General features: G+C 61.9%; 1 protein-coding gene across 1 annotated transcript in view; it reads right to left on the reverse strand.

Annotated features, from left to right (window-relative positions):
• Window positions 1-26,227, reverse strand: part of MAP4 (microtubule associated protein 4) — a 53,377-nt gene that overhangs the window by 19,412 nt on the left and 7,738 nt on the right. Inside the window, exons 4-11 of the mRNA XM_026044265.1 lie at window positions 16,553-16,684; window positions 15,772-15,774; window positions 15,060-15,185; window positions 14,557-14,631; window positions 11,685-12,683; window positions 10,636-10,782; window positions 10,255-10,425; window positions 5,071-9,126 (exon numbers count right to left, since the gene is read on the reverse strand). Of these exons, the coding sequence (XP_025900050.1) occupies window positions 5,071-9,126; window positions 10,255-10,425; window positions 10,636-10,782; window positions 11,685-12,683; window positions 14,557-14,631; window positions 15,060-15,185; window positions 15,772-15,774; window positions 16,553-16,684 (5,709 nt within the window). The remainder of the gene's footprint in view (window positions 1-5,070; window positions 9,127-10,254; window positions 10,426-10,635; window positions 10,783-11,684; window positions 12,684-14,556; window positions 14,632-15,059; window positions 15,186-15,771; window positions 15,775-16,552; window positions 16,685-26,227) is intronic.

A 26,227-nucleotide genomic window follows, 5' to 3' on the forward strand; every position in this document is an offset into this window, starting at 1 on the left:
GGGCGGGCGGCGCGGGGCCCTGCGCCAGGCTGCTGTCGGGCGCCAGCAGCCCCGTGGCCACGTCGGGGCCCGGCGGCGGCTGCGGGTACTTGTCGGCCAGGTCGAGGGCGAGCGGCACCGAGAGGCGGGAGCACTCGGACATGGCACGCCGCATGGCCTTGCGCTGCTGCGCCGCGCGGCCCGGCGCGCCCGCCGCCCAGCCCCACGGCTCCTCCGGCTCTTCCTCCAGCTCGGCGCCGTCCACGGGGCTGCCTCCGCCGCGGCCCTCGTCCTGCGCGAGCTCCACGGTGGTGGTGGGGAGCAGCGGCTTGGCGCCTTCCACCTTCCTCACGGTGCCGTTGCCGGAGCCATTGGGCGCTGCCGGCTGCGCACCGGGGCTGCCGGTGCCACCTCCCGGTGCCGCGGCCACGCTCTTGCTCTCGACGCCGGCCTTGCCGGCCGCCTTCTCCTGGTCGGTGACGGCTTCATCCTTGGCCAGCCCGGCGCACGCCTTGGGAGCCGCCGCCTGGCCCCAGTGGAAGTCGGAAGCTTTGGGGGCCGCGGAGCCGCCGTCGGCCGCGGGGAAGGTCTCACAGAGCAGGGACCACGTCTCAAGGTGACCCGCGGCCGCCTGGTACTTCTTGCCCTGCGCCTCCAGCTCCCGCTGCTCCTTGGGAGCCGCCTTCAGCTCCTTGCCCTCGAAGAAGCAGAGCTTGTCCTCGTCGGTGAAGCCGGCGCCCTTCACCAGCCCGTCCTTGCCGGGCCCCGCGGCGTTGACGCTGAGGCCGATCTCGTGCAGCTTGCCCTCGGTGCGCTGCCACTCGAAGGCACCGGCGCCCAGCTCCTTGGGCGCCTCCATGCGCGCCGCGGCGCCCGCCGGGCTGTACTGCCCCAGCGGCGCCGCCTGCTCGCCGGCCACGGACATGGCCCGAGTGCCGCCGCTGCCGGCGCCGCCGCGCCGAGGAGCCGCGCGCCGAGCCCGCTTGCGCGCCGCCCCTGACGCCACGCGGCCCCCGCGCCCCCCCGCAGCCGCCCGCGCGCGGGGGGGCTGCTCCGCGATGGATGCTCCGCGATGGATGCGCCGCCGTGGATGCTCCGCGGTGGATGCGCCGCCGTGGATGTGCTGCCGTGGATGCGCCGCCGTGGATGCGCCGCCGTGGATGCTTGCAGGGCTGCCGAGCCCCCGTGCGCGCCGCTTTTCCCTAGGGAATTGCGCCTCTCCGAGCGGAAATCTCGCCGCCTCCTCGGCTCCCTCGGCGGCGTTAACCCCTGCCGCGCCGGTGTGCGCAGCCGGAGCGGCCCCGCGGCCGCCGCCGTGACGGGGTTTCGCTCATCACTGGCCCACGGGCAGGGCCGAGCGCCCCAGGGGTGGCTCGGCGTTCCCCGTGGTGTCCCCTCTGCTCCTGCCGCCCCAGCAGGGTCACCGAGCCACCCATGCCCGCCCGGCTGTCCCTCGTGCCTGAGGAGCTTCGCGCTGCTCACACATCTGCTCGAGCCGGGTCTCGCCAAACCGCCAGCGCCTGCAGCGCCCACGGGTGCACGGCGCACATCTCCTCACCAGCACCATCCCTGCCTCGAGTCCCGAAAACCATTCCTGAAATTCACTCCCCGGCACCTGCAGGGACACTGTGACACTGGCCGAGCTGCAGAGCCCTCGGCACCTCGGACGCGGGATGCAGAACATCCTTCCAAGGCCAAGGCTGCCCTCGAGCCGGGCTTGCAGCGCAGCCCCGGGCGCCGGCCGGCACCGGCAGAGCCGCGCGCGCCGCGCCGTGCCGGCCATGCTCCGCGGGGACGCTGCGGGCCGCGCGCTTCCCCGCCTCTGTTGAAGTTCGCCATTTCAGAGGCTGCTATATTTAAAAACAATGACTAAGGAAGTGCAAATGATCCGGATCTCTCACGACAGCCTCTAATTAACCAGAACATTCCCACCCACGAGCCTCGCTCCTCCAAAGGCCTCAACAGCTCTCGTAGTTTAAATCCTCCTCGCTGTCTCGCTGGTGGGCTCAGCCAGGCCCTGGCCGTCCCTCCCGTGACGGAGCGGGGCTGACGGTTGCAAGCTCTTGCTCAGGGCAGTTAGTCGGGGCCGGAGCCGCGGGCAGCCCTGCGGTGCCCACGCGAGCCCGGGCGGCAGCTCCCGGCGCCCGGAGGTGACTCCGCTCCTGCTCCGCTCCCCGCGGCTCTCCCCGTGCTCCGGCTTCCTAAGGAAAGGAGTGTCTGGCCATGCAAGATTAGCAGGGAAGAGCGGGAGGGCGGATGGACTGGGGAGCAGAACAGGAGCGAGGAAGGGGCTCCGAAGGCCTCTGTGGCCGCTGCTCGCGCTCCTCCGGCGCCTCCGAGTGAGCGGCTCCTGCAGGAAGACGCTGGGAAGCAGCAGGCGCTGGAAGTGGGGCAGCCTGGCCGGTGTGTCATGCCACACCAGAGGCCTCAGCCGAGCGCTCCTGCTTTGGCTCGGCTCCCTGCGTTATTGCTTCTCCTTCCCTTTTTTCCCTGTCCTTTCTTCCCCTTGCTGTTTCCTGCATCCAGCAGCGTTGTTGCGGGGCAGCCCCTTGCGCCCGTTCCTAAGGCAACGCCGCTTCCCGGGATGAGGAGCGGCTCCCTGCCGGCGTCCCCGGCACGGCGCTCCCGGGATAACACGGGCTCAGGGATCCACCCAGCGCAACGCGGAGCTGCAACACTACCATTCCCAAGGCACGGAGCAAGGAGGAGCGTTCCCGCAAGGATGGAGCGGGCACGGGAGTGGAGCCGGGCAGCCCGATCCAGGCGGCGCCGCCGGCTGCTCCGCGCGGTGCCCCACGGCGCCGGGAGGGAAGCGCGACCCATGGCACCGCCGAGCTGCAAACCCAGCTGCTGCTTTAACAAAACCTCTGCTAAAACAGCAAAAGGAGCTCAATAAAGAGGAAAGAAGGGCAAAAATTGAGGGGATAACGGCGCGGTTCTCCCACTGCTTCACGAATCCGCCCGTCGCCGGCACGGGGTATCTGTGAGCGGCTGCTTCACCAACAGCACCGACAGGACAAGGGGCAGGAGCCGTTCTCAGCCTCCCTCTGTCCCCTATAGCTCCCTGGGGTGGTCAACAAGCCTCAATTAACGCACACGCCACAATATAGCGTCGTGCTGAGCGTTAATCCCCGCAGCAGGGCCAGCTGGCGCCTGCTCCGGCCGCGTCCGGCACCGCGGTGCCGCGGCTGCGCCTTGGGGTACCCCTTGTGCCAGGGCCGCACGCTGAAATAAACCAAAACGAGGCAAAAGGGGATCCCATTCAAGCCCAAAATTTAAAAGAAAAGCGAGAAAAAGGGAACACAGGCGCGTTGTGGTCAGGCAGGAGCTACACAAGCTGCTCGCGGCTCCGGCATCACAGTTGCCATGGCTCCTGTGGCCGCCGGCACGGCGCTTCAGCAGCGCTATTTACCTATATAAATACACTATTATTGCTATCAATATCTTACAAAGGTGTTTCCATTGATATCTTTATGCTATAGATAAACCTGCTGCTGCTCAGCCGGGCCGGGGAAGCGGCACCTCCGCACCCAGCCCCATCCCTCAGCTCCCCTGGCCCAGGGGGATTGCAGGGACTGAAGCAACCCAGTGTGATCCAGTGCTGCACAAACCCACGTTCTAATGCAGAGCATATACCCATATGTGTAGGGACAAGTACCCTTGCCCACGGGCAGCCTTTTGGCGAAGGCATGGAAGGGTTCGGCTCTTTTGCATGAGTCTTTTGCACGACTACCCAAGTATCGCCCCCTTCAACACAGTAGTCAGCAGGGGAAAAGACTTGGTAATGGAAAAGCTTTAGGAGGAAAAAAACAAGGGAAAAAGGAAAGGTCAGCCTTTAGCTTGCTGCGTTTTGCAGCATCATGCACAAGAGAACGTTACAGGCACAAGTTCATGCAGAGTGCACCACTCCCACCGAAATAGAAGCACTCGGGGTTATGCAACATGCATTAAAATCACAAAACCTCCCCGGACCTGGCGGCGTGGCGAGGCGCACGGAGCCCTGCGCTCGCCGCGGGAGCGGCTGCGGCATGCAGGCACGCAGCAGGGCTGCGGCATGCAGACACGCAGCAGGGCTGCGGCATGCAGACACGCAGCGAGGCTGCGGCATGCAGGCACGCACCGGGGCTGCGGCATGCAGGCACGCAGCAGGACACTCTGCAAGGGGCACCATGGCCCGCCGGAAAGGGGGACGAGGCAAAACAAGAGCTCCCAAAGCAGGGGCAGACGTGGCCGGCCCGTCTCAGCAACCCCGAGCTTCAGAGAGGAGGGAGCGAGCGGCTCTGAGGAAGGCTCAGAATGAGCAGAAGCCCACGGGTATTTTTCTTTTCAGGTTACCCTGTGTCCATGCTACATTCTCCACTTGAAATCCCTCTCAATTTCTGGCTCGTTCCCTATGGGAAAGGGGGCTTATTGCATGGACACAGCCACAGGAAACTCCCAAAGGTGACTGGTCCATCCGCGGAGTCAGTGGAGAGATGGAGTCTTAATATTATTGCTCCAGTTACCGTGTCATAACGGCTCTGCTCTAGTGAAGATTACTTCTCTGCAAGCGCTGGGGAGGAGACATGTTGTACAGAGAGAGCAGCTCAATGCAGCTTAGGACGAGAGTCACAGCCCAACCCCAGGAGGAAAAGGGGCCGGTTGCAATTAGCCTGGTGCAGTTTGAAACCCAGGCGCGCCGGGCCAGCACCTTTCCTGCCGCAGGACCGGCCGCGCGGGGCTACGCGGAGACCAGGAGGACTTGCCGTTGCACTGGGAGCGGGTCTCGTTTTCGGTCGCTGACGGCAGGAAGCTAAGGCAACTCAAGCCCCGGGGTGCAAGTTTGCTTAGCGATTAGGTGGCACAACGAGAACGTCACACCGACTCCGAGGGAGCCAAACAGATCAGTTCCGAAACTCACACCAAGCTGTCAGTTCGTCCCGGTTGGCGAATTAGCACGGTGAGACAGGCAAGCAGAACCAAGAGCCTCCGGAGCTGAGCCCCAAAGCCCGTCATGCCACACTCGGTGGTGCCACGGAGGATTAGGAGCCCCGGCTTCATGCGAGCGCCCCGCGAGGCCGCGCGAGCGGCCGCTCGAACGCAAGCACACACCTTTGGGCGGCCGCTGGCGGGCCGGCGCCGCGGCGCCCGCCTGCTTGGCTCCCTCGCGCTCCGCGGCGGCGGCCCCGGCCGCGCCTCGCGCCTTCGTGGGTCTCATGTAGCCTCTGAGCTGCTCTCTGCCTTTCGCTCGGTCTTCTTTCTGCGCCCCCTTCGCCGTTTGCTCCTCCGGTTCCTCCTCCTCCTCTTTCGGGGCGTCCTGGGGTTTAGCGGCTGCGACGCCCTCCGGGAGAGCCCGGCCAGGGCGAGCGGCGTGGGCGAGCTCGCAGCCACCGTCACCCGGCACTTCGCGGCTCATCCGCGCCGGCTGGGCAGCGAGCGCATCCACAGCAGCGCCTGCCTTGTCACCCAACCCGGCGGCCTCCTGGGACGAGCCTGGGTGGCCCTGCCCGTCGCCGGGCCGCTCCGTCTCTCCGGCACTGCTCCCCAACGGCACCGGGATGTCGGCAGATCCGCAGGTCGCGTCCCTCTCCATGGCAGAGGCCGTTTCTTCCGTTGTCACCGTCCCGCTCACCGTGCCCGTCGCGGCCCGCGGCGGCACCGAGGAGCAGCCAGGGTCCTGCCTCTCCTCCGCGACCCTTGTGTCCTCACTGCCCTCCTTCATCCCAGCGGAAAGGGGACCAACATCCTGGTTTGACTTGGTGTCCTCACCGCCCTCCTTCACGCTGGTGGAACGGGGAGCTCCATCCTGGTTTGACTTGGTGTCCCCATCGCCCTCCTTCACCCCGGTGGAAAGGAGACCAACATCCTGGTTTGACTTGGTGTCCCCATCGCCCTCCTTCACCCCGGTGGAAAGGGGACCAACATCCTGGTTTGACTTGGTGTCCCCATCGCCCTCCTTCACCCTGGCAGAACGGGGAGCTCCATCCTGGTTTGACTCGGTGTCCTCTTGCACGGAGGGCTCCATGGAGGGCTGCTCGCCCGTGTCCCTGTGCTCCCGGGAAGCCGCCTCCCTGGCGCTATCCTCCTCCTTCACCTCGGCACGGCCCGGGTGCTGCTCCTGTCTCCCCTTGGGCATCTCCCGCAGGGCGCCAGCCGCCGGCCCTGCTCCATACGCAGGGAGTCCCTCATCTCCCGCCGCCTCTCCCGCTCCCACCGGGAAACCGGGAGCCGCCCGGCCGGCTCCGCCGGGGCCCAGGCTGCACACGTTGCTGTTCTCATCCACGAAGGCCATTTCTATGGCCCCGCCAAGCGGCCCCGACGCCGCCTGCTCTTCCCTCCCGCTTGCTTTGGCCTCTGCAGCCACGGGCTCCTCAGAGGCCCCTTTGGCTTCTTGACTTCTCCCCTCGCTCCCTTTCTTTTCAGATCTCCCGAGCTCCGGGACCGGGCTGTCCTCGGAGCGCCGAGGGGACAGTCCAGGGCCACTTGTGGCCGCGCCGGGCGCGGGGCCGGCAGCTGGTCCGGCGGCGGGCAGCGCTCCGGCCGCGCCAGGCTCCACGAGGAATGCTGGCTCCGGGGCGCCCGGCGTCTCCTCACGCTCCTCCCCATCACGCGTGCCCGCTGTTCCCGGCTCCGCGGGCGCAGCAGGACCCTGCCCGCTCCCTGCCGCGGGGAAACGGCTCCCTTGGCCGCTACCGGGAGCCCGAGCGGTCGCAGGCACTCCGGCCGCGGGGCTTTGGGCCGGCGCCGCTGCACCAGGCTGCTCCTTTTCAGCCTTTCTGCCCTTCACGTCTCTGCCTTTCTTCTTAGGCCTGCTCTCCGGGACTGCCTCTGAGGGACTAACGACCCCCTCCTTTCCCTTATCCGTGGGCCAGGTCTCTCCGGTTTGGACCGTTCCTGCCTTTGCCGTCTCCGTTTCCTGAGCTGCGAGAAGCTGCTGACGGGAGCAGCTTTGGCTCTCGCCGCCCTGTCCTTCAGGCCTTCCCACCAGCTCCCTGGTTTCACCTGCCTGCCCCTCCAGCGAGGGCTCTCCTCCAAAACCAGACCCTTCGTGGCCACCAAAGCCCACTTCTTTGGTCCTTCCAGCCACCTCCTTGCTCAGAAGAGGACTCGCTTCCGCCCTGCTCTCCAGCGCGGCCGCCTGCCCCAAGGGAGGCTTCTCGTTCTTCCTCCTCCCATCACTGCTCCTCTTCCTCGGCTTCTCTGCCAACGTGGCACCAAACTCCGCCACAGCCGAGTCCCCTGGGCGGGGAAAGGCAGCCTCCCTGCCTCTATCCATGGCCTCTGCCTCCTTGCTTTTGCTGGCGGCCTCGGGTTGTGTCATCCGAGGCTCTTGGCCTCCGCCAACGCCCTGGGCCACCCGTCCCCTGTCCCCCGTGCCGGCCGCCTCCGAAGCGCTCTCCTGAGGACGCTCGGCAGACACCCAGCCGCGCTCGCCGCCCCGCGGCTCCCTGGGCTTCTCGGTCGTCTCGGCAGCGCTGCCCGCCTCCCTCTTGCCCTCCGAAAGGAGAGGCTGCTGGAAAACGCTTCTCTCGCCCTTCTTGCTTCTCCCATCGCTCCCTCTCTTCTTCGCCTTATCCGCTCTCGGAGCGGAGCCCTGTGCGGAGGCTGCCGACGGATGCGCTCCGGCGGCCGCGCCGTTCTCCTTGCCCTGCTCGGGGAAAGGCACTTCTCTTATCGGCTCGTCCAGCCTCCACTCCCCGGCAGCTTTCGCATCCTCCGGGACAGGCACCTGCTCCGGGAAATTCCTCATTTTCCTCACTTTCCCCTCACCACGCCTCTTTTTCGGCTTGTCCAGCCCCGGCGCAAGGCCGGCGTCCTTTGAGAACTGATGCTCTGGTGCAATAAACGCAGGGCCGGGGGCCGCTTCGGCAGCACTGGGACATTCGGTGGCATCGGATTTAGCCGCCGCGAGCAGCGTCTGCTCCGAAGAACCGCCGGCCTTTCCGCTTCCCAAAGGAATAACCTCTCCGGGCGCTGACCCCACCAACGGGGTAGGAGCAAGCGTGCCCGGCGCGGCCTTCGACGCTCCGAGGTTGGCCTCGCTGCTCTTACCGGGCGACACCGCTTTAGCTTTGTCCGCCGCGTTGGGCTCGGAGGGCAGCCTGTCTAGCGGGGCCCCCAACTCGAGATCGGGCTCTTTGAAGGACTCATTCTCAGCCTCTTTGCTCTTCTCATCACCCCTCTTCTTTGCTTCTTTCTCCAGGAAGCCACTGGAGGTGGGGAGCCCAGTGGGGCCAGTCTCACCGCCCGGTTTGTGCTTGCGAGAGGTGCTCTTGGCCTCCTTCCCTCTACCAGAAAGGGGGGTTTCTGCAGCGCTGGCCTTCAGAGGGGCCTCTCCTTTGCTCAGATCGGCCTCTTCCGCAGGAGAAGCCTTTGGCACCGAGCAGCCCGCCTCCTTGTCCACCCTCTTCTCGTTTCCATCAAGGTGATTCATTTTGCCAGGCTGGGTGGGCACCTTTGCAGTACCAGGCTCCCCCACCTTCGTCTTCTCCGCCTTGTCCCTGGGCTCCACGGGAAGCTGCTTCATTTTCCCGTTACACTGTGACATCCAACCGTCCCCTCTCGCGTCCTCCGCGTTTGCGAAGCCTCCGTTTCTCGCATCCAGCAGAGACGCAACGAGCAGGTCGGGTTTGGGGCGCTGCTCCCCGGGCGCTGCCGCTCGGAAGACATCTGCACCACCCAAGATCAGCCTTCCAGCTGCTCCTTCAGCATCCTTTGCCGCATCCAAAGCTCCATTTCCTTGGGCAAGCGGCCGCTCCTGGCGAGCTTCAGCGGGCAGGACGGGAGGCAAATCCGCCTTCTGCAGTCCGAAAGCAAACGGACAAGTTTTGGGAGCCTGGGAGAGACTCTCCTCCCAAAACCCTGCCGCTCTCGGCTGCTGATTCCTCTTTTGTTTCGGCTTCTTCTTCTTCTTCTTCACGCCGACGGAGGAGCCGTCCAAACCCCAGCTCTCCCTCGGCCCCTCTCCGTAGCTCTCCGCCGGCTCCGGCGGCTCCGCTGCCCTTTGGTGGGGAACCCTAGAGCGCGGGGCCGCTGCGGAAGGGGCCTCTACCTTGGAGGCAGGACTCTTCTGGCGCGGGAGGCCCGCGCGCCCGGGCGCAGCGTCCGCGCTGCCCGCCCTGCGGCCGCTCGCGTGGGGCGCGGGCCCGCCCTGCGCGCCACGGGGACCTGGAATACAGGAAGCCTGCTCAAACATCAAAGCAACGACTTGCCTCGCAGAAAAAAATACAGAAATCAAGAAACAGGAAGGGATTTTAGCTCACGAGAGCGGTCCGTCAAATCCTAAATAGCTCAGAATTGGCAGCCCTGATGCTGCGCTGGCTCTAAAGCCACCTCAGCAGTGCTGGGAGAGAAAATGACACACGGAGACCTATTTAAACCCTGCCGAGAAATAAGGCAGCGTTATTAAAGCTCATTTCTGATACATGCTCTAACCCTACCAGAAAGCAACTGTTCTTGTGAGGACACATTATCTGTTTTCATAAAGCATTAAGGACCCATTTTGCCTGAGCAAGACAGGATAACAGATGCACTTTTTCTTTTTTTTTTTTTTCCATAATCCCTTTGCTTTGGCTGCTTTCCAAACGGAGAAAACGGGAGTTTAGCGTAAGGATGAGACTAGGGAAGAGGGGCCGGGTGCAATGGGGGTGAGAGCAACGTGCCCCTCGGCACCCCCAGGGCAGAGCCCGCCTGGCAGGAGGGCATGGGCAGTAGCCAAAGGCCACTGGTTTGACCGAGAGCATCAGTCACCCGGGGGTTAGGCCTGGCCCAAAAATCAGCCTCCCCTCGCACACATAAGCACTAAGAGCTCACGGGAGACGCTGGGGTAGTGGAGCGGGAAGGCAATTACGCTTCCCTTTGGTAATTATGGGGCTCCGTTTGGAAGGAGGGCTTCGCTAAGAATATTTTAAACAGAATTGATGGTCCTTTTTAATATAAAAAAAACCCTATACAGTAAATGGCTAAAAAAAAAAAAAAAAAGATGTTCGAGATTTTAAGCTCTTCAGCGGAAAGATATTGAGGTTGTAAATGCTACAGCGGAAAAGATAAGCCCATAGTAGTGCCTATATTTGGACTTTTAGTCCAGTTAAAGGGGGGAGGGAAGCACGTTTGAAAGGGCAGGGATCAGAGGCAAAGTGCAAGCAGAATCCCTGTGATGGATGCAAGGTAGAGCACAGCGACTCGGTGCAAAGGAGATTTTTGCTTGCTCAGGAGGCAGCGCAGTCAAGGAGGACAAGGTGAACTGCTCCCAGGGGCTATTCCCACTCCACGGCTCGCTTATGATCTATGTTCTACCTGTGCTCTCTTGCAGGGGCTGCTCTTGTCGGGGTTCTGCGTGGGGGATGTGGTTGTGTTCAGCCTCCTCCTTTGGTTTCTCTGTAATGGGAAGAGCCGCAGAAACAGCAGGGTTTTCGGGAAGGAGCTCCTGGTTTTCTAGTGCTGGGGCTTCTTTTGCTTCTACAGGAGCTGAACACAAACATGGAAGGGAATAAATAGAAGAATAAATTATTATATTATTATATAAATAGTAGAATAAAGAATAAATAGAATACTTTAGGTCTCATAAACACAGGAAAACGGTACTTTGGGAGGAAGCTTTGAGAGAGCACAGACTGCTTAGGCTTTGTTTCAGACTAAGCCTGGCTCTGGCAAGCTAAAGCAGCTCCCGTTCCTCACCTGCTGCTTCCAGAAGATGGTCTGTGGTTCCTGGAGGCTGCTCTGCTCCATGCCTGGGAGAGGATCCCTCGCCTTTGGCTTCCTCTACGGGCAGCTCAGCACCAGCTTCGGGCACCTTGCACTCGTGCTCCGTGTTTGCAGTCGCTTCTGGAAACAAAGTGCAACGAACAGAACGTCACGTAACTTTTAATTTAGATCAGACTAGGCCAGATAAGACCCCTTCTTTACCCAATCCATCTCTTCCACAGCAAATTAGAGGTCTCTCACTTTCCTAAGCGGGATAACCTGCTGTTGAGGAGCGCTGTCTACATCCTACATCTTTGAGCTACTGCATAGGGATCCCTCTCTTTTTTTATGTTAAAGTTCCTCTCCTTTGAAGTTCATTCCTACCATTAAAAGAAACAGTACTAGAAGGTAGGAGGAAATGAAATCTCACTGCTCATCTTTCTGCAACATTCTGGGTCTCCCTAGGACTCGCTGTTATATTTTGACTGTTCCCCTTTATCAGCGAGTCCCTCTCAAGATATCCATGTAGGGCAGAAAATCCCTTGTCCCCCGCAAGGGAAATCAAGTGCCTGCCTCCCCCATGGACCTCACAGTTGTTCTCAGGAGGTGACATGAGGTGACCCAAGCCCATCAGGCTGCTCAGGGACTGTTTTCAGATAAGAATATTGCATACATTCAGGATATAAGGGGAAAAAATGACACAGGAAGAAACGCTGCCAGGGATGGACGGAAAGGTGTCTATGTTCGCCCTTAAAGCACAGAGCTCCAAAGAACGCCAGGTCCTAAAAACAGGCTTATTGAACTTATTTGGGCTCTGTGTTGACAAGTGAAGCAGTTGCTCTGCTTGGGCCACCACGGCAGAGCTGAGCCCTCCTCGGGGCGTTCAGCACGTGGCCACCTCGGCAGCCTGACGAAAGCCTTTACTCAAGCCTTGTTTGGGGAGCGCCACGAGCACCACGGGCTGCCCAGGCATCGCTGCCAGCGCGGGGCAGCCGGGCACTGCCCCGCACACCCTTCGCTGCAGTGCAAGCAAAGCCCATCACCTGCTGGGGTCTTCTCCAGAGGAGGCCTGTCCCGCTCCGCGGCGGGCTCCGACGTCGTCAGCTCTTCGCACGCGGCCGCCGCCACGGGGACGGGCGCGAAGGCGGCGGCCACGGCAGGAGGAGCCTTGGCTTCTGCTGCGGGGGCAAACGCGGGGTCCGCGCCGTGATGGTCGGCTTCTGCTGCAGGGGCAGACTCCAAAGCCACGGCGTGGGCAGCTGTGGTACCTGCTGCTGGGGCAAACGCCACGTCCAGGGCGTGATGGGGCACAGCGTCTGCGGCTGGGGCAAAGCCTGCACCTTCCGCCGCGGAGAACTCCAAATCCACAGCGTGCTGGCACTCGGGATCTGCTGCTGCCGGGGCAAACTCCAGCCCCACAGCATGAGGAGACTGGGGATCTGCTGCTGCCGGGGCAAATTCCAGCCCCACAGCATGAGGAGACTCGGGATTTGCTGCCTCCGGGGCAAATTCCAGCCCCACAGCATGAGGAGACTCGAGATTTGCTGCCTCCGGGGCAAATTCCAGCCCCACAGCATGAGGAGACTTGGGATCCCCTGCCGCTGGGGCAAATTCCAGCCCCACGGCATGAGGAAACGGGGGATCTGCTGCTGCTGGGGCAAATTCCAGCCCCACAGCATGAGGAGACTTGGGATTTGCTGCCTCTGGGGCAAATTCCAGCCCCACGGCATGAGGAGACTTGGGATCTGCTGCTGCGGGGGCAAACTCCAGCCCCATGGCATAAGGAGACTGGGGATCCGCTGCCGGGGCCAAGGCAGCATCTGCCCCGAGGGCAAATGCAGCGTCGGCAGCGTGAGGAGCCCCGTCCCACGCGGCAGGAGCGCAGGCACCGGCCGCGGCGTGGGCAGCGAGGACTTCTGCTGCAGGGCTGCTCTCAGTGGCCGCGGCCGCGGGAGGCTCCGCAGCCCCCATGAGAAGGGAGCCAGCTTCTTCCGCAGGCACGGACACGGCGTCCGGCGCAGGAACACCCCCAGCGTCCGCTGCTGAAACACAAGAACGGAGAGCAACTCAAATACTTGGCATTGGGTCTTAGAAATGGAGGAGAAAGGGCCTTCCTCCCAGCCCGTCCTTCAGCAGCCCTTTATCCGACGCCAGGGAAGTCAGTGGTCACGACACATACTCCTCAGCACTGATTTTGTCAGATCTGAAGCCCTTAAAGGAGTCATTGGAGGCAGCTTTAGTCCAAGCTTTCAGCTGTCAAGAGGGAGGGATTTTGTGAGCGATCGGCCACGAGCAGCACCACGTTTCCCTTCAGCTCGGATAGCTCCAAGGCCGGGCAGCGCGGTGCGCGCAGCGGCTCGCGCATCACGCTGAGCAGGCAGCAGAGCCCAACCTGCTGCTCAGCACGGGTCACGCTGCAAAACGGCTCCCCAGCTTACACAAGGGACAGGGCTGCATTCAAAGTGAGATATTAAACTACCTGAAAGAAAAGAAAGGGGGAAAAGAGGCTGCAGCCTCTCCCAGTGCAGCCGGGGCCAAAGCAGGAGGCAGCGGCGCTGCGGGGCTCGCGGGGACACGCGGCCCCTCTGCCCCGGGCACTGCGGAGGCCACACGCGGAGGCCTCCTGAGGCACACGGAGAGGCCTCCAGCAAGGAGCTGCAGCCTGCGGAGCGGCTGCGGAGCGAGGCACCCTGCCCGGGTGCTGCTCTCTGGGGTGAGCACGGAAAGATCCCCCCGTTCGCAGCCCACAGGGATGTAAATCCACGGAGCTGCTGATATTCCTGATCTGCAGCAGATTCATTTGTGCAAGACCCAAGGTAACGCGTGTGTTCCGAGCAAAGCACTGCCAGAAGGAAGCTGAACAACATCTAGCAACGAAGCATCACGGTTCCAGCCTGAGCTTTCGCTAGAGCCACCAGCTCCAGAGCCAGCCCCATCTCAAGGCAGCGACAAATTCCCCTCTTCCTGCCTCGTTCACCGAGATCAGCAACGCTGATGCTGCTGCGGATCAAACACCATGGCATACAAGCAGCTGCAGCAGCGTTATGCCCTTCGTGCAGCTTCGAAAGGGTCAGCTGTAACCCGTGTTTAAAGATAATTGGGCAGTGTATACAGCTTTGTAATTATAATTTAATTCAAAATACTGTTGATTATGCATGAGAGCAAATGGTTGCTGTTGCCTCAGCTGCACTGACCCGTGGAAAGGGCAAGCGCAAGGGATGCGACTTCCCCCTGAAATCAGCAGATCTGTCTCTCAGCGTGCACAAAGACAGGAGCAATGCAGACAGGAGCAATAAAGCTCGGGTTTTACAGAGCTCCTTTGCAAGCGTAGATCCCATCCGTGTCAATTATGATTTCAGTGTCAAGGAACAGCTGAGCACACGTCCCAGGGGGACACTGGGGCACCAAAGCCTGCGCGGGATGGAAAGGCAATCCAGAATCCATGATGCTGGTGGCTGAATGTGGATTTTTTTTTGCACACCTCAGCACTGGCCACATTCCCTCCATCCAGCCCATGGAAGGGCGGGTTTTCCAGTGGGTTAAGGCCCAGGTTGCAGGATATGTCCCCAAAAGAACACACTGCTACTGATGGCTGGGCTTGGAGCCGCGCGCGGCTGTCACACCAAGGACATGCAGCTACTTTTCCTGGAGGAATGTGCTATTTTGAGAGAGCTTTGAAGTACTGACAGTGTCACCATTAAATCTGTTATCCTTAATCCGAAGGCAACAGTTTACACAAATTCCTCCCTCCTATAACACACACTTGATGCTTAATTAACACCCTATGGATCATCCCTCTAAAGCAGACGTTTCTATGAGAATCAGATCACTCGGAGAGTGTCTTTGGTTTCTTGAAGAGGGAGAGGAGGACAGAGCCTGCTCCTGGTGCTCGGGAAGCCTCCAGCAAGCCCTTACCTGGCGGCTCGGCAAAGAAGGCGGCGCCTGGTCCCGCCGCAGCGTGCGGAGCTCCCGGCCAGGCTCCTCCGGGCACTAGGGGAAACACACACGGTCAGTCCAGCCGCTCGGAGCCTCCGCGGCTCCCCGAGTGCATCCGCGCTCCAGGCATCGCCCCGGCTGCTCTGCGGCTCCATCTTTGGGTAACTTAGCAGTGAACTTGCAAACTGGCCCCAAAACGGGTTCTTCTGGGATTAGGGTTGGCAAAAGCTGCAACCAGCACTTAGGCCAGGACCAACACAGCAGCTTCCCTGCTCTACAGCGTATTCATTTCCTACTCAGCTACTTTTCTCCTTTCAGGAAATTCATGTTGATTAAGAACACGTCACTTCCAAAAGGATATTTCCCAATCTTGACTCATTTCATGGAATAACCCCGCTCTGGAACGGTTCTTTGGACTAAGGCACCAGGCCTTTCCACCTGCCCAGCAGACCACAGGACAGGGGCAGCCCCTCATTCCTCACCTGCTGTGTCCTGCAGATACTCTGCAGCTGAATCCAGGCCAATAAAAGCTGACGGATCTAGAACTTCTGCAGGAGAATATGGGGGCCCCAGGAAAGCTTGGTCAGGTACCATCATAGATGCATGTGCTGACAAAGAAGGAAAAAGCCGTTTGTCAGTCACCCTGCTAGCCTTAAAAGACTCCCCTCCAAATCCAGAACATCCTGGGAAAATTAACTATTCTGCTCCCACACAGTTTACACAAAGTTTGCAAATAAATCTACTAGTTTACCTTCAAAAATTGCACCCAGGGTAATTAGTAACAAGGTATAAGAGAATAACCACAGGGAAATGATTTCCCTTTTGATACTCCTTCTTCTCCCATGAATTCTGGATTTTTTGTCTTCATCAGCCCAAATGCTGAAGGCCACTTTATGGAAATACGTCCTGTGCTCTTGTTTCTAGCCAGAGGGACAAGAGCCACCTTTAACTCCAGCTTTGTTTTGGCTTTTCTGGATGTCCTGTCTTCCTACTTGAACTAAATATACTTCAAACAAATCTATTCAATGTCTTTAGGTGTAAAAATGCCATAAGAAGAGAATCCACAGTCTGTGCTCTTCTCAGCTTTGAGTTTTCCCGCAAAGTCACTTGAGAACATGCTGAAAACTGAGCGCTGGGGAGGAGCTCACCGTGGATGTCCCTGGAAAGGTCCGCGTGGCCCGCGAACATCGGCACGTGCTGCATGTCGGTGGGAAAGGCCAGCTCGGGCAGGTTGTCCCCTCGGTGCATGCTGAAGGGGTCTGGTGGACGAGACAAGGTCTGGGTTAGCACATCGGAGGCAGAGTGGTGCAGAGCAAGGTGATTTAGAAAGCAATGACACAGCTGACACCAGCACCACTGGCGCAGGTGGGTTATTGGGTCATATCAAGCTCACTATCTGAGGGGCAGACAACAAAATCCCCAAGGTTTCCCACACCTCGGGATCAGGGGAGCTCCAGGAATGCCCTGCCAGGCTACCAGGCTGTCTGAAGTGCTAGGACAAAGTCCTGCTTCAGTGTGAACAGCAGAAACGTTAATTCCAGGTTGTTTCAAGCCATACAACCATGACCAAATAACCATGTCCAATTTCCCTGGAGAGGGAAATCATCCTCGTTTGCCCAGGAGCGTAAATGGAAGAGCGGCCCAGGGCCTACAGGACTCCGCAGTCCCTCCCTCCGCCTCTGCCACCAATCCTTAAGGGTCGTCAATCCCTCCGTGAGCTCCGTGAACCTACTGATCCCTGAGGAGCAGCCAGCGCTCGCTCCAAGGGACACTTCTACACCAACATAGACACTCCATACATTGCATCTTGCACACACGCACGGTGACAAGGCAGGGGCTTTTCCGCAACGGGTGACGCCGGATTCCCTCCACGCAGGCCGGGAGCATCCCGGGCAGAGGCGCGGGGACAGAAACTCCCTTGTCCCGCCGTGTTACCCAGCCCTTCGCTCAAGGGCTAAGCTTTTCCGCGGCGTACCGGGCATCTCGGCGGGCTTGAACACGGGCTGCGGCTCGAAGCACAGGTCCCTGTCACCCATCGCGGAGGGGGCGCTGCGCGCAAAGAACTCCTCGTAGGACAGGCTTTCGTCCATCATTCCTCCCGGGAAGGCTGGAATCAAAGAGCGACACAGTCAAAGGGAGGCAGGAAGCTCTAAAACCTCCAAGTTTATAACTGTGACCTTCCGAAGGGGACAGGGCACCGGCATGGGGCTGCAGCCCACGGGCGTTCCGTGCTCTGATCCAAACCCTCCACGAGGAGGAACAGAACCTGCAGCTGCCTGGCAGGGCAGGACGGGGCATCCGGGGCTGCCCTCCCTCTTCCCGAGGGCTGCCCGAGCCCTGGGAGCAGCCTCCGGAGCGAGCGGCACCGTTCGGGAAGAGCCCTGGGACCGGGAGCTGTGAAGGCAACCGCAGAGGCCAAACGCAGCCCTGACCTCCCTGCCTCCACCCTGGCCTCCCCATGCGGGTTCCCCAAGCCCTGGCGAGGAGGAGGGACGGGGAAGATGAGGAAGGAGCCGCGTCCCGGCTCCCTGGTTCCCACTCTGCCCCTTCCTTCGCGTCTCTCCTCGCACCGGGGCGCCCCGGGGCTGCAGCAAGGGCAGAAACTCAAGCCCTGAAGCCTCCGAACCCGCAGAGCCTCCCGCTCCCGCAGCTGAATCGGCTGTTCCGAGGAGGCCTGAATCTGCCAGCTCCGATATCAGTAACATCAGACTTCCAAATCGCTTCCCACTTTCTTCCAGAGAGAAATAATGAATTCAAACTCCTCTTATCCCCCACCAGAATATTCAACGCGTTGGCCACTCAGTCTCTTCATGCTTTTCATATTTCACCTTTCATGATAACGATGCCACGGAACCTGCCCGGGAAGCCGCGATCCAGCCCAGTCCACCACACGCTCCCATCCATGCTTGCCTCGGAGCGCGTTCCGGAGCGTGGGAATGGGATCCAGCGGTTGGGAATGGGAAAGCTCCCCCCAGCAAAGCCTCCGTGCCACGGCGGCCTCGCTCGGGAGCAGCGGGCAGCAGGAGCGGGCAGCGGGAGGCACCTTCTCCCTCTTTGTGCCCTTCTCCCAGTTTGCACAGGCAGGAGGGCACCCGGCTCGCCCGGCACTGGGCACCCGGGTATAAAGAAAGAGGAAACAAGAACAAGGAGGACAAAGCCTCCAAAAGGTCCTTCCCCGCAACTCAAGCCCCGTGCCCGCCAGGAGGTCGGGCGGCGGCACACGGGCGCTCCGGCCTCGGGAAGCGCCTCCGGATCCGCTTGCCGCTTTGCCCAGGGCGTTCCTGCCCCGAGTCAAGCCTGCTCAGGGTAAAAGCGCAGCCCGTCGTGCCCCGTCACGATGCCGTTTGCTGGTACAAACCTGCCCAAGCAGCAGAGCCTTCCAAGGCCAAGGAGGGCTGTGGCTTTGGGTCTGGTCCCTGCGCCTACGGTGCACACGGACGCGTGGACGCGCACGGAGCTCGCTGCGTACCCCGGGCACGGGCGGGTTCTTCTGGCGCTCGGGATGGAAGGGAAAAACAGGAGACCCCAAAGGAGCAGGGGGCAAACCCAAGCACCCGTGCCCATCGGTCTGAGCTTCTGCAGGAGAAGGTGGAGGAAACGGAGCCCATGAGGGGAAGGACAATCTGCCGCGCCGCCTGCTTGCACCTTGGCACAGGGCCACCGGCCGCCCGACCGCGAGCCGAGCTTGCGCCAAGCTCGCGTGCCGACAGCTTGTGTTAAACTCGGCTTAGAGCTTTGAACTGAGAACCAAGCCGTGTCAAAAGCTGAAAGGCGCCGTGTTCACACATGCTCCGAGGGCTGTTCCGCAGAGAGCGCTGACAAGGAGCGCTGTTGCACGTGCTGACTCCTCGCGGGAGGGAGGGAGGGAACCGGCTGCTGCTTCCAGAGGCCGAACTGTGGGGAACTGCGGCTCAAATCCAACCTGCCTGATCCTCTCGGCACGTGAGGACCGGGAAGACGAGGACCAGGCGCGAGTGCAGGGCTGCAGGAGGCTGCGGGAGTGTCACAAAGGGCCAGCGCTTGGAGCCACACTGGATGCTCTCCTGCTTGGGAGGCTCTGCGTGCGGCAGCGTCCGGAGCGCTTGGAGCCACTGCTCCAATCCCCAAGGATCCCCAAGGATCCCCGGAGCTGGGTTTTACTTTGCTTTCCACGAGGTTTATTTCCACAGGGTTTATTTCCACGGGGTTTATTTCCACGGGGTTTATTTCCTCGGGGCCGTCATGGACCCCGATAAACACTGCAGCTCCGTTGCTTCCAGCCGAGCAGCCCTTGGGAGCCAGGAGCTGCTGGGCTAGCGGGGAGCGCAGCCGCCCGCTGGGGCTCCCGGGAGGAGGAGGAGGAGGAGGAGGAAGGCAGGTGCCCGTTGGAGGGACAGCAGCAGGACACGGGAGCCGGCACGGAGCTGCTCCCCGGCACGCGCAGCCGCCGCCAAGCCCTAACGGCCCTGGAATGGCACCCGGGATGCCTCGGGAATGGGTGCGGAGCCGCTGCTCCGAGGCTGCCCAGCCAGGAGCCCAGCGCCCTGCGTGTGTCTGTGGACGCGGTGCCCGCGCGGCGCCGCTCAGCTCGGTGCCGCGCCGCCCGCGCCGCCCACGCCGCCGTCCGCCCGCGTTACCGTCACACACAACTGGAGCGGAAGGACGGCGGCCCCGCGCCGCGCTCCCGGCCGCGCCACGCGCTCCCTCACGGATCTGCTTCCCGACAGATTCACCTTAACATCTCCAGAGCCCGTGAGCTCCCAGCCCTCCTCCCTGTCGGCTGGGCCTCCGCCTGCCTAAACCCAGCCAGGTCTGGCCTTAACTGCGTTAAATCCCCGGCTCCCGCAACGGCCCCGGCTCCTGCAACGGCTCCGGCTCCTGCGATGGCCCCGAATCTCTTGCTACCCATCCCAGCTGCGACTCGGAAGGCACCGAGAGCACCAGCAATGTGTAGCAGTGCATAGCAGTGTATAGGAATGTATAGGAATGTATAGGAAGGTATAGGAAGGTATAGGAAGAGGTGCAGTGCCAGCGTGTGCCAAAGTGAACGCTGCCGCCCGCCCGCTGCAGACTGGCGCGACGCCGCGGTGCTGCTGACCCCACATCTCCTCCGGACTGGCCTCCGCTGGCACTGCCCCGCGCGGATGGGACAAGGGGCGCCGGGAAGGGCGCTCGGCCCCGCGCCCGCTGGTGCCACCCCGCACAGCAAGGACAAGGGGCGCCGGGAAGGGCGCTCGGCCCCGCGCCCGCTGGTGCCACCCAACACAGCAAGGACAAGGGGTGCCGGGAAGGGCGCTGGGAAGGGCGCTGGCGCCACCCAGCACAACAAGGACAATGGGCACCGGGAAGGGCGCTGGTGCCGTCCAGCACAAGGACAAGGGGCACTGGGAAGGGCGCTGGTGCCGCCCCGCCCAGCACAAGGACAAGGGGTGCCGGGAAGGGCGCTGGTGCCACCCAGCACAAGGACAAGGGGCGCTGGGAAGGGCGCTGGTGCCGCCCAGCACAAGGATAAGGGGCGCCAGGAAGGGCGCTGGTGCCGCCCAGCACAAGGACAAGGGGCGCTGGGAAGGGCGCTGGTGCCACCAGCACAAGGACAAGGGGCGCCAGGAAGGGCGCTGGTGCCGCCCCGCCCAGCACAAGGACAAGGGGCGCTGGGAAGGGCGCTGGTGCCACCCAGCACAACAAGGACAAGGGGCGCCAGGAAGGGCGCTGGTGCCACCCAGCACAACAAGGACAAGGGGCGCCAGGAAGGGCGCTGGTGCCACCCAGCACAACAAGGACAAGGGGCACTGGGAAGGGCGCTGGTGCCACCCAGCACAAGGATAAGGGGCGCCGGGAAGGGCGCTGGTGCCGCCCCGCACAAGGACAAGGGGCGCCGGGAAGGGCGCTGGTGCCACCCAGCACAAGGACAAGGGGCACTGGGAAGGGCGCTGGTGCTGCCCAGCACAAGGATAAGGGGCGCCGGGAAGGGCGCTGGTGCCGCCCAGCACAAGGACAAGGGGCGCCGGGAAGGGCGCTGGTGCCACCCAGCACAAGGACAAGGGGCGCCGGGAAGGGCGCTGGTGCCGCCCAGCACAACAAGGACAAGGGGCACTGGGAAGGGCGCTGGTGCCACCAGCACAAGGACAAGGGGCGCCAGGAAGGGCGCTGGTGCCGCCCCGCACAAGGATAAGGGGCGCCAGGAAGGGCGCTGGTGCCGCCCAGCACAAGGACAAGGGGCGCTGGGAAGGGCGCTGGTGCCACCCAGCACAACAAGGACAAGGGGCGCCGGGAAGGGCGCTGGTGCCGCCCCGCGCAGCCGGGCGCCGCGGGCCGCCGCTCGCGCGCCGCACTGACCCACTTTCGCTCCTCCAGCGCTCGGCAGAGGCGGCGGACGCACAAGCGGCGGCGGCGAGCTGGCTTTCCCGGCTGTTCATTCCCACTCGTGTCAAACCAACGACACGGGGCACGGGAGGGCGGGAAGGCACCGGGAGCCTGCGCCGCGTCCCGGGGCGGCTGCTCCTGCGGGATCATCCCCGGTGCCGGAGCCGCCGTGGGCTGGCACGCGCTGCTGGGCACAAACTGCTCCCATATTTACCCGGATTTTATCATTCCAGCCACTCGCCAAGGTATAAATGAGGGCCAAGCCCATAAACCAGCCCAAAATGCTCCAGGTTGGGCCGCTCCGCAGGCGGCGAGTGCCACCCGCGCGTTCATCCTGAGCGAGGGGGCGGCCGGATCAAAGCCGGTGCCCGTCCCCGCCTGCGTGCCGAGCAGCTCCGGCACCTCGCGGGGCTCCTTTGCAACAGGAGACCCCGGGAAGCTGGAATGTTCCCGTTCCGAAACGCCGCCCGTGCTAACGGAGCGGATGCCACCCAAGGGATCCCGCAGGGACAGCACGGAAGAGCTCCCGCACTCCAAGCAGACGTGTCTGTTGGCACGGGGGTAGGTCAGGAAAACTGGAAACGAGAGGAAAGGACACGCAAAAGCAAAGGAGCCGGGAGCACCGGGACGCGCGTGGCGCTTGGTGGCAGTGACACGGGCACCTGCGCGGGGGACACCGCTCCGGGCACCGGGCGCAGCAAGGATCTGCTGTCAGGGGCACCTGGAGCCGCCCTGGATGCACCCGGAGCATCCTGCTCTGGAGCCTCCCGTTCCGGCCGTGCCAGGGCTCTCATTCCTGTTCTCGGCACCCACTGGAGGCAGAGCGCGGGTGCGCGTTCACCGCTCACGGGAACATCCACATTTTTAATCCTGACTCAAATTCCCATTGGCAAATTTAATTTACAGCCACACGTCCTAAACCGGCACCGAGCAAAGGACAGAGACAGCCGCATCCCAGGCCAGGCAGCGTCCCCGGCACCGTGTCATGGACTCGGACACCTCTAACCCTTTTCCTGCCAAATTCCGGTAACACAGAGGGATGCTCCGGAGGGAACGCTCTGGAGGGAACGCTCTGGAGAGAACGCTCCAGAGGGAATGCTCTGGAGGGAATGCTCTGGAGGGAACGCTCTGGAGGGAACACTCTGGAGGGAATGCTCTGGAGGGAACGCTCTGGAGGGAACGCTCCGGAGAGAACGATCTGGAGGGAACGCTCCAGAGGGAGGGATTGGCCGCTGTCACCGCCAGCGGGCCCTGATGCGATGCAACGAGCCAGGCGCACGGGGACACGGCCGGTCCTGCCCACATCCTTGGGAAGGAGCCAAGTCTGTCACTATCCCCTCGGGAATGGAGCTCCGGAGCCCTCGGAGCGGCTCCTGGTACCAAAGTCACGGTGGGTGTTTAGGGATTAGGGAAAAGCAGCTCCGAGGGACGAGGGCTGCTGTGCGGAAACGACGGGAGCTCTCACCCCGCCACATGGAGCGGAGGAGCCGCTCCTTGCAGGAACAGAATCCCAGAACCCCAGAATGGTTGGGATTGGAAGGCACCCCTGGAGCTCCCCCTGGAGCTCCAGCAGGGACACCCAGAGCAGGGGGCACCCGGTGGCACCCGGGCGGCTTGGGGAGATGCCCAGAGCAGGAGCCTCCCTGGGCAGCCTGGGCCGGGGTTCTGGGCTCTCCCTGTCCAGGAATTTTCCCTTCAGTTCCTAATCTGCTCCCACTTCAGTAAGCTTTCCTTCTCCAAGTCCTCAGGACAATGATTCCAGCAGCATTTTCTGCCTGTGCCGGGGTCCGTGCCGCGGGCTGGTGCTGGCACCGAGCGGCACAGAGCGCCCTGGAAGCGGCACGAGCGCCGGGCACGGAGCATCGGCACGGCCCCAACCCCGTTACCAGCGACAAGGGACGTCCGCAAACACGGGGCCGGCGCGGGACGAAGCCGCCCGGACGGTGCAGCGGGCGCTCGGCGGGTTCAGGAGGCGGCAGGACCCGCGGAGGCACCGAGCCGGGCGCCAGCTCCGGCTCCACGCGCCCGGCCCTTCCCGCCGCAGCTCCGCTCCGCGGCCGCAGCTGCCCTGGCCGGCGGGCTCCCCGTTTCGTAACGGGCGGATTATCCCCCGGGAGAGGTCGGGCGAGGCCGGGGCCGCGCGGGATGAAGTGCACGGTGCAATCAGCGGAGCCGTTTCCAGCGGGAGGAGGGGGCCGCAGGGAGACGCGGGCGCTCCGGACACGGAGGGAGTCGCGAGCACAGCCGCATCGGGAGGCAGCCCCGGCTGGTGCTCCCGCCGTCCCGGTGTCTCCCCTACCGAACACGATGCCTTGATTTAACCCGCTGCGTTCAAATATTAGTAGAAATAGTAAGAAAACATGTTGGTTTGGCTCGCTCTGGGGGAGCTGGGGTTTTGTGGGACGCTCAGGCTTCTGCCCGTCGCTCTTCCGCCGGTAGCTCCGTATCTCGGAGCCGCAGCCTGGTCCCGGAGCTAACACAGAGGCAAGCCCATGGCTACTAATACCCAAGGGGATTTCTCCTTCTTCTTACGCGGAGCAAAGCACAAGCTCTCGGGGCAGGTGACAAGAGGGTGCTTAGGCTGGCGATGCCACCCCCGGCCATAATTCCAGGTCTCGCAAGCCCAGGGCAGGTAGAGCCCAGCCACCTACGGGATCACGGCCAAAATTCCAACGCAGGAAATCAAATTAAGCAAGAAAACAAAACGGATGATGTCCCCAGCAGAAACGGAAAAGAACATTACGCACCTCTTGAACCTGGGAGTTATATAAATAGGGAGAGCGGCCGGCGAGGGCAGACTGGGCTTAGCCAAGGCGGGTTTGCGGAAGCACCTCAAGCCTCCCGTCGGGAAGCAGAGTCCTTAGGACCCCTAAGTGTCCCGCTCGCTCGCAGCGGCCGAGCTCAGGCTGCTCACCTGCTTCCAGAGGCTCTGGAAACTCCTGCAATTCCTAGAGCTTGGCTTCGCACAGCCGGTGCTTTAAATGGATAAGATAATAATAAATTCAAGAGAGAAGCTCCAAAGCCCGTGCTTGACTATTTTAAGCCCCAGCGACTTGCTCAGGAAATTCAGGCTTCCTAAAACAACATGTCAAGTCATGCAGCTGTCAGGCGCTCGCCGAAACGCAGCCTCAACACAAACGACCGGGAGCGAGGGCTGCGCTGGTGCTTCTGCTCCGCGGGGCCCGTCAGGCCACGTCTCACCTTCGAACGGAGCCAAGGGCACCACGGGCTCCGGAGCGCAGCGCGGGCACGGCACGGCCATGGATAAAAGCATGGCAATGCTTTTATTTCTTACCTTGAGCTACCTGATCCCTCAGCCAGCTAAAAGCCGGGCGAGCAGCAAGTGTCGCGTCCCCGGCCACCTGCAGAACCACGTCGGAGCGATTGCTGCTGCCCCTTCCCCAAACGCCCATTCCCGGCGCTGCCGCTTTATTCCCTTACATTGCACTTGGAGAAGAGGCAAAGTTTCATTTGGGGAACTCTTAACTCAAAGATTCCCGCAAGAAGGAATAAGATCCTGGTGCAGGGAGCTCAGAGGGGCTGTGGCAAGAACGGGCAGAAGGAAAACGCGGGTTCTGCTCCCCGCAGCCCGGAGATGTGGAGCCTTTCCAGAGAAAACCCATAGGATCTGCAATCTAGATTAAGGAATTGGCCGGAAAACCCACCTCGCCTGCAGCAGCCGCTCCGCAGGGAAGCTCCACAGGGAAGCTCCGCAGGGAAGCTGCTCCATAGGCAGCCACGCTCCCAGGAGTGCCCAGGGAGGATGGGATCCTCCGGCTTGCCAGCAGTTCTGGCCAAAATTACCCAATTCTCTAAGACCTCACAGGCAAATTCTTTGGGGTTATGAAATCTCAAGGTTTGGGTTCAAAACTACACCATAAGAAACGTACATTTTTAATAGTGTGACTCTGAATAAGTTTTTGTCATATTTAAATACACACAGATGTATAGAACAAGCAAGATGAGAAATGCAAACAGAGCTGCCCGTGGGGGCACCTGGATCGCAGACAAGAACAGTATTTGGGGAAAAACCACAGGAAAACCCCACTGTATCAGTGGATGGCGAGGCGGCAAGGGAGGCACCAGCACAGGCGCTAGCTTTCCAGTTCAGGAAAATCCACCATTTGAGGCCAAATAAGCCTGGACTGCTGCAGGAGAGCAGCACGGGAGAGCGGGACACGGGGCTGGGCGCTGCACCCAGATTATTGCACGTTAAGCCCAAATTAAAGCAGCAGCACCTCTCCGTTTGGGCACAGGAGCACAGCCCTGCGCTCCGAAAACCGGCGCCGGGAGCTTCCTCCCCCTTCCACACAGATGCCAAGCACAAATCCCAGAGGCTCCACGTTGTGCAAACGGTGCCCCACTCCCACCGCCCTCCCCTCAACTCCCTCCTAAAAATAAGGATCCCAAAAGACCAAACACACGCCCCAAAAAGCCTCTTAGTCACGCCGGGCTGAGGGACCAAACGGGCCCTTTCAATTATTGAGTGTGCTCCTTTTTTTAGGCTGAAGCGGCAGAAAACGTCAAATCTGGAGAACGTGGCTGGCTGCAGGTTGTGCAGAGCCCGGACGGCTCCCCCGGGAGCTGGGAAGAGCCCTCAAGCCGAGCGAACCCAGGCAGGTAAAGCAGGAGAAACAGCTTCAATAAGAGGCGGGTTTCCAAGCGTCCCATTTTCAAGAGGCGAAAGGCAAGGAATAATATTTTTCCCTAAAAATTCTGCGCGCTAGCAACCTAAAAGGGGCTGGGTAAGGAGCAGAGAGCGGGACTGCGCCCTTCCCAGGCTGTCGGTACGGGGCTGTGGCTGCGATGCACAGTTGCTGCAGCACGGGCGCGTGGCTCAGCGCAGCCCACCGTTCCCAGCGCCGTTTTGGTGCGAATCCTGCCAGATTCAGGCCTCCTGAGCCAGCGGCCGCGCGTGTGCCCGCACCGCAAGCACCAGGGGTTGTTTGTTAGCTCCTTTTCACGTGCTCCTTGCAGGTCCAGCACGGGGACGGGCATCCATCTCCCCCATCCCGGAGCACGGCGGAGGGCACATTCCCTGCTTCCTTCCCTCCCATCCTCACAGCAGCTCACGGACACGGCTCAGACCTTGGCGCTCCCGCGGTGCAGGGCGCCCGGCGCCGGGCTCTCCGGCCAGGCCGGAGCGCTCCTGCAGCCCGGGACACTCGGGAACACGGGAGTGCCATCCCGGGCACGCCGAGCAGAACAAGGACCCACAGGTTAGTGTGACGTGTTTATTAGGAGGGTGCTTTATTCAGGACAGCGATACACAGCTTGGCATCGTACAGAGCGGGCAGAATCCCGGGAA

The sequence above is a fragment of the Nothoprocta perdicaria genome, unplaced genomic scaffold (genome assembly GCF_003342845.1).
Source record: "Nothoprocta perdicaria isolate Ctin4 unplaced genomic scaffold, notPer1 scaffold_357, whole genome shotgun sequence".
Classification (NCBI taxonomy): Eukaryota; Metazoa; Chordata; class Aves; order Tinamiformes; family Tinamidae; genus Nothoprocta; species Nothoprocta perdicaria.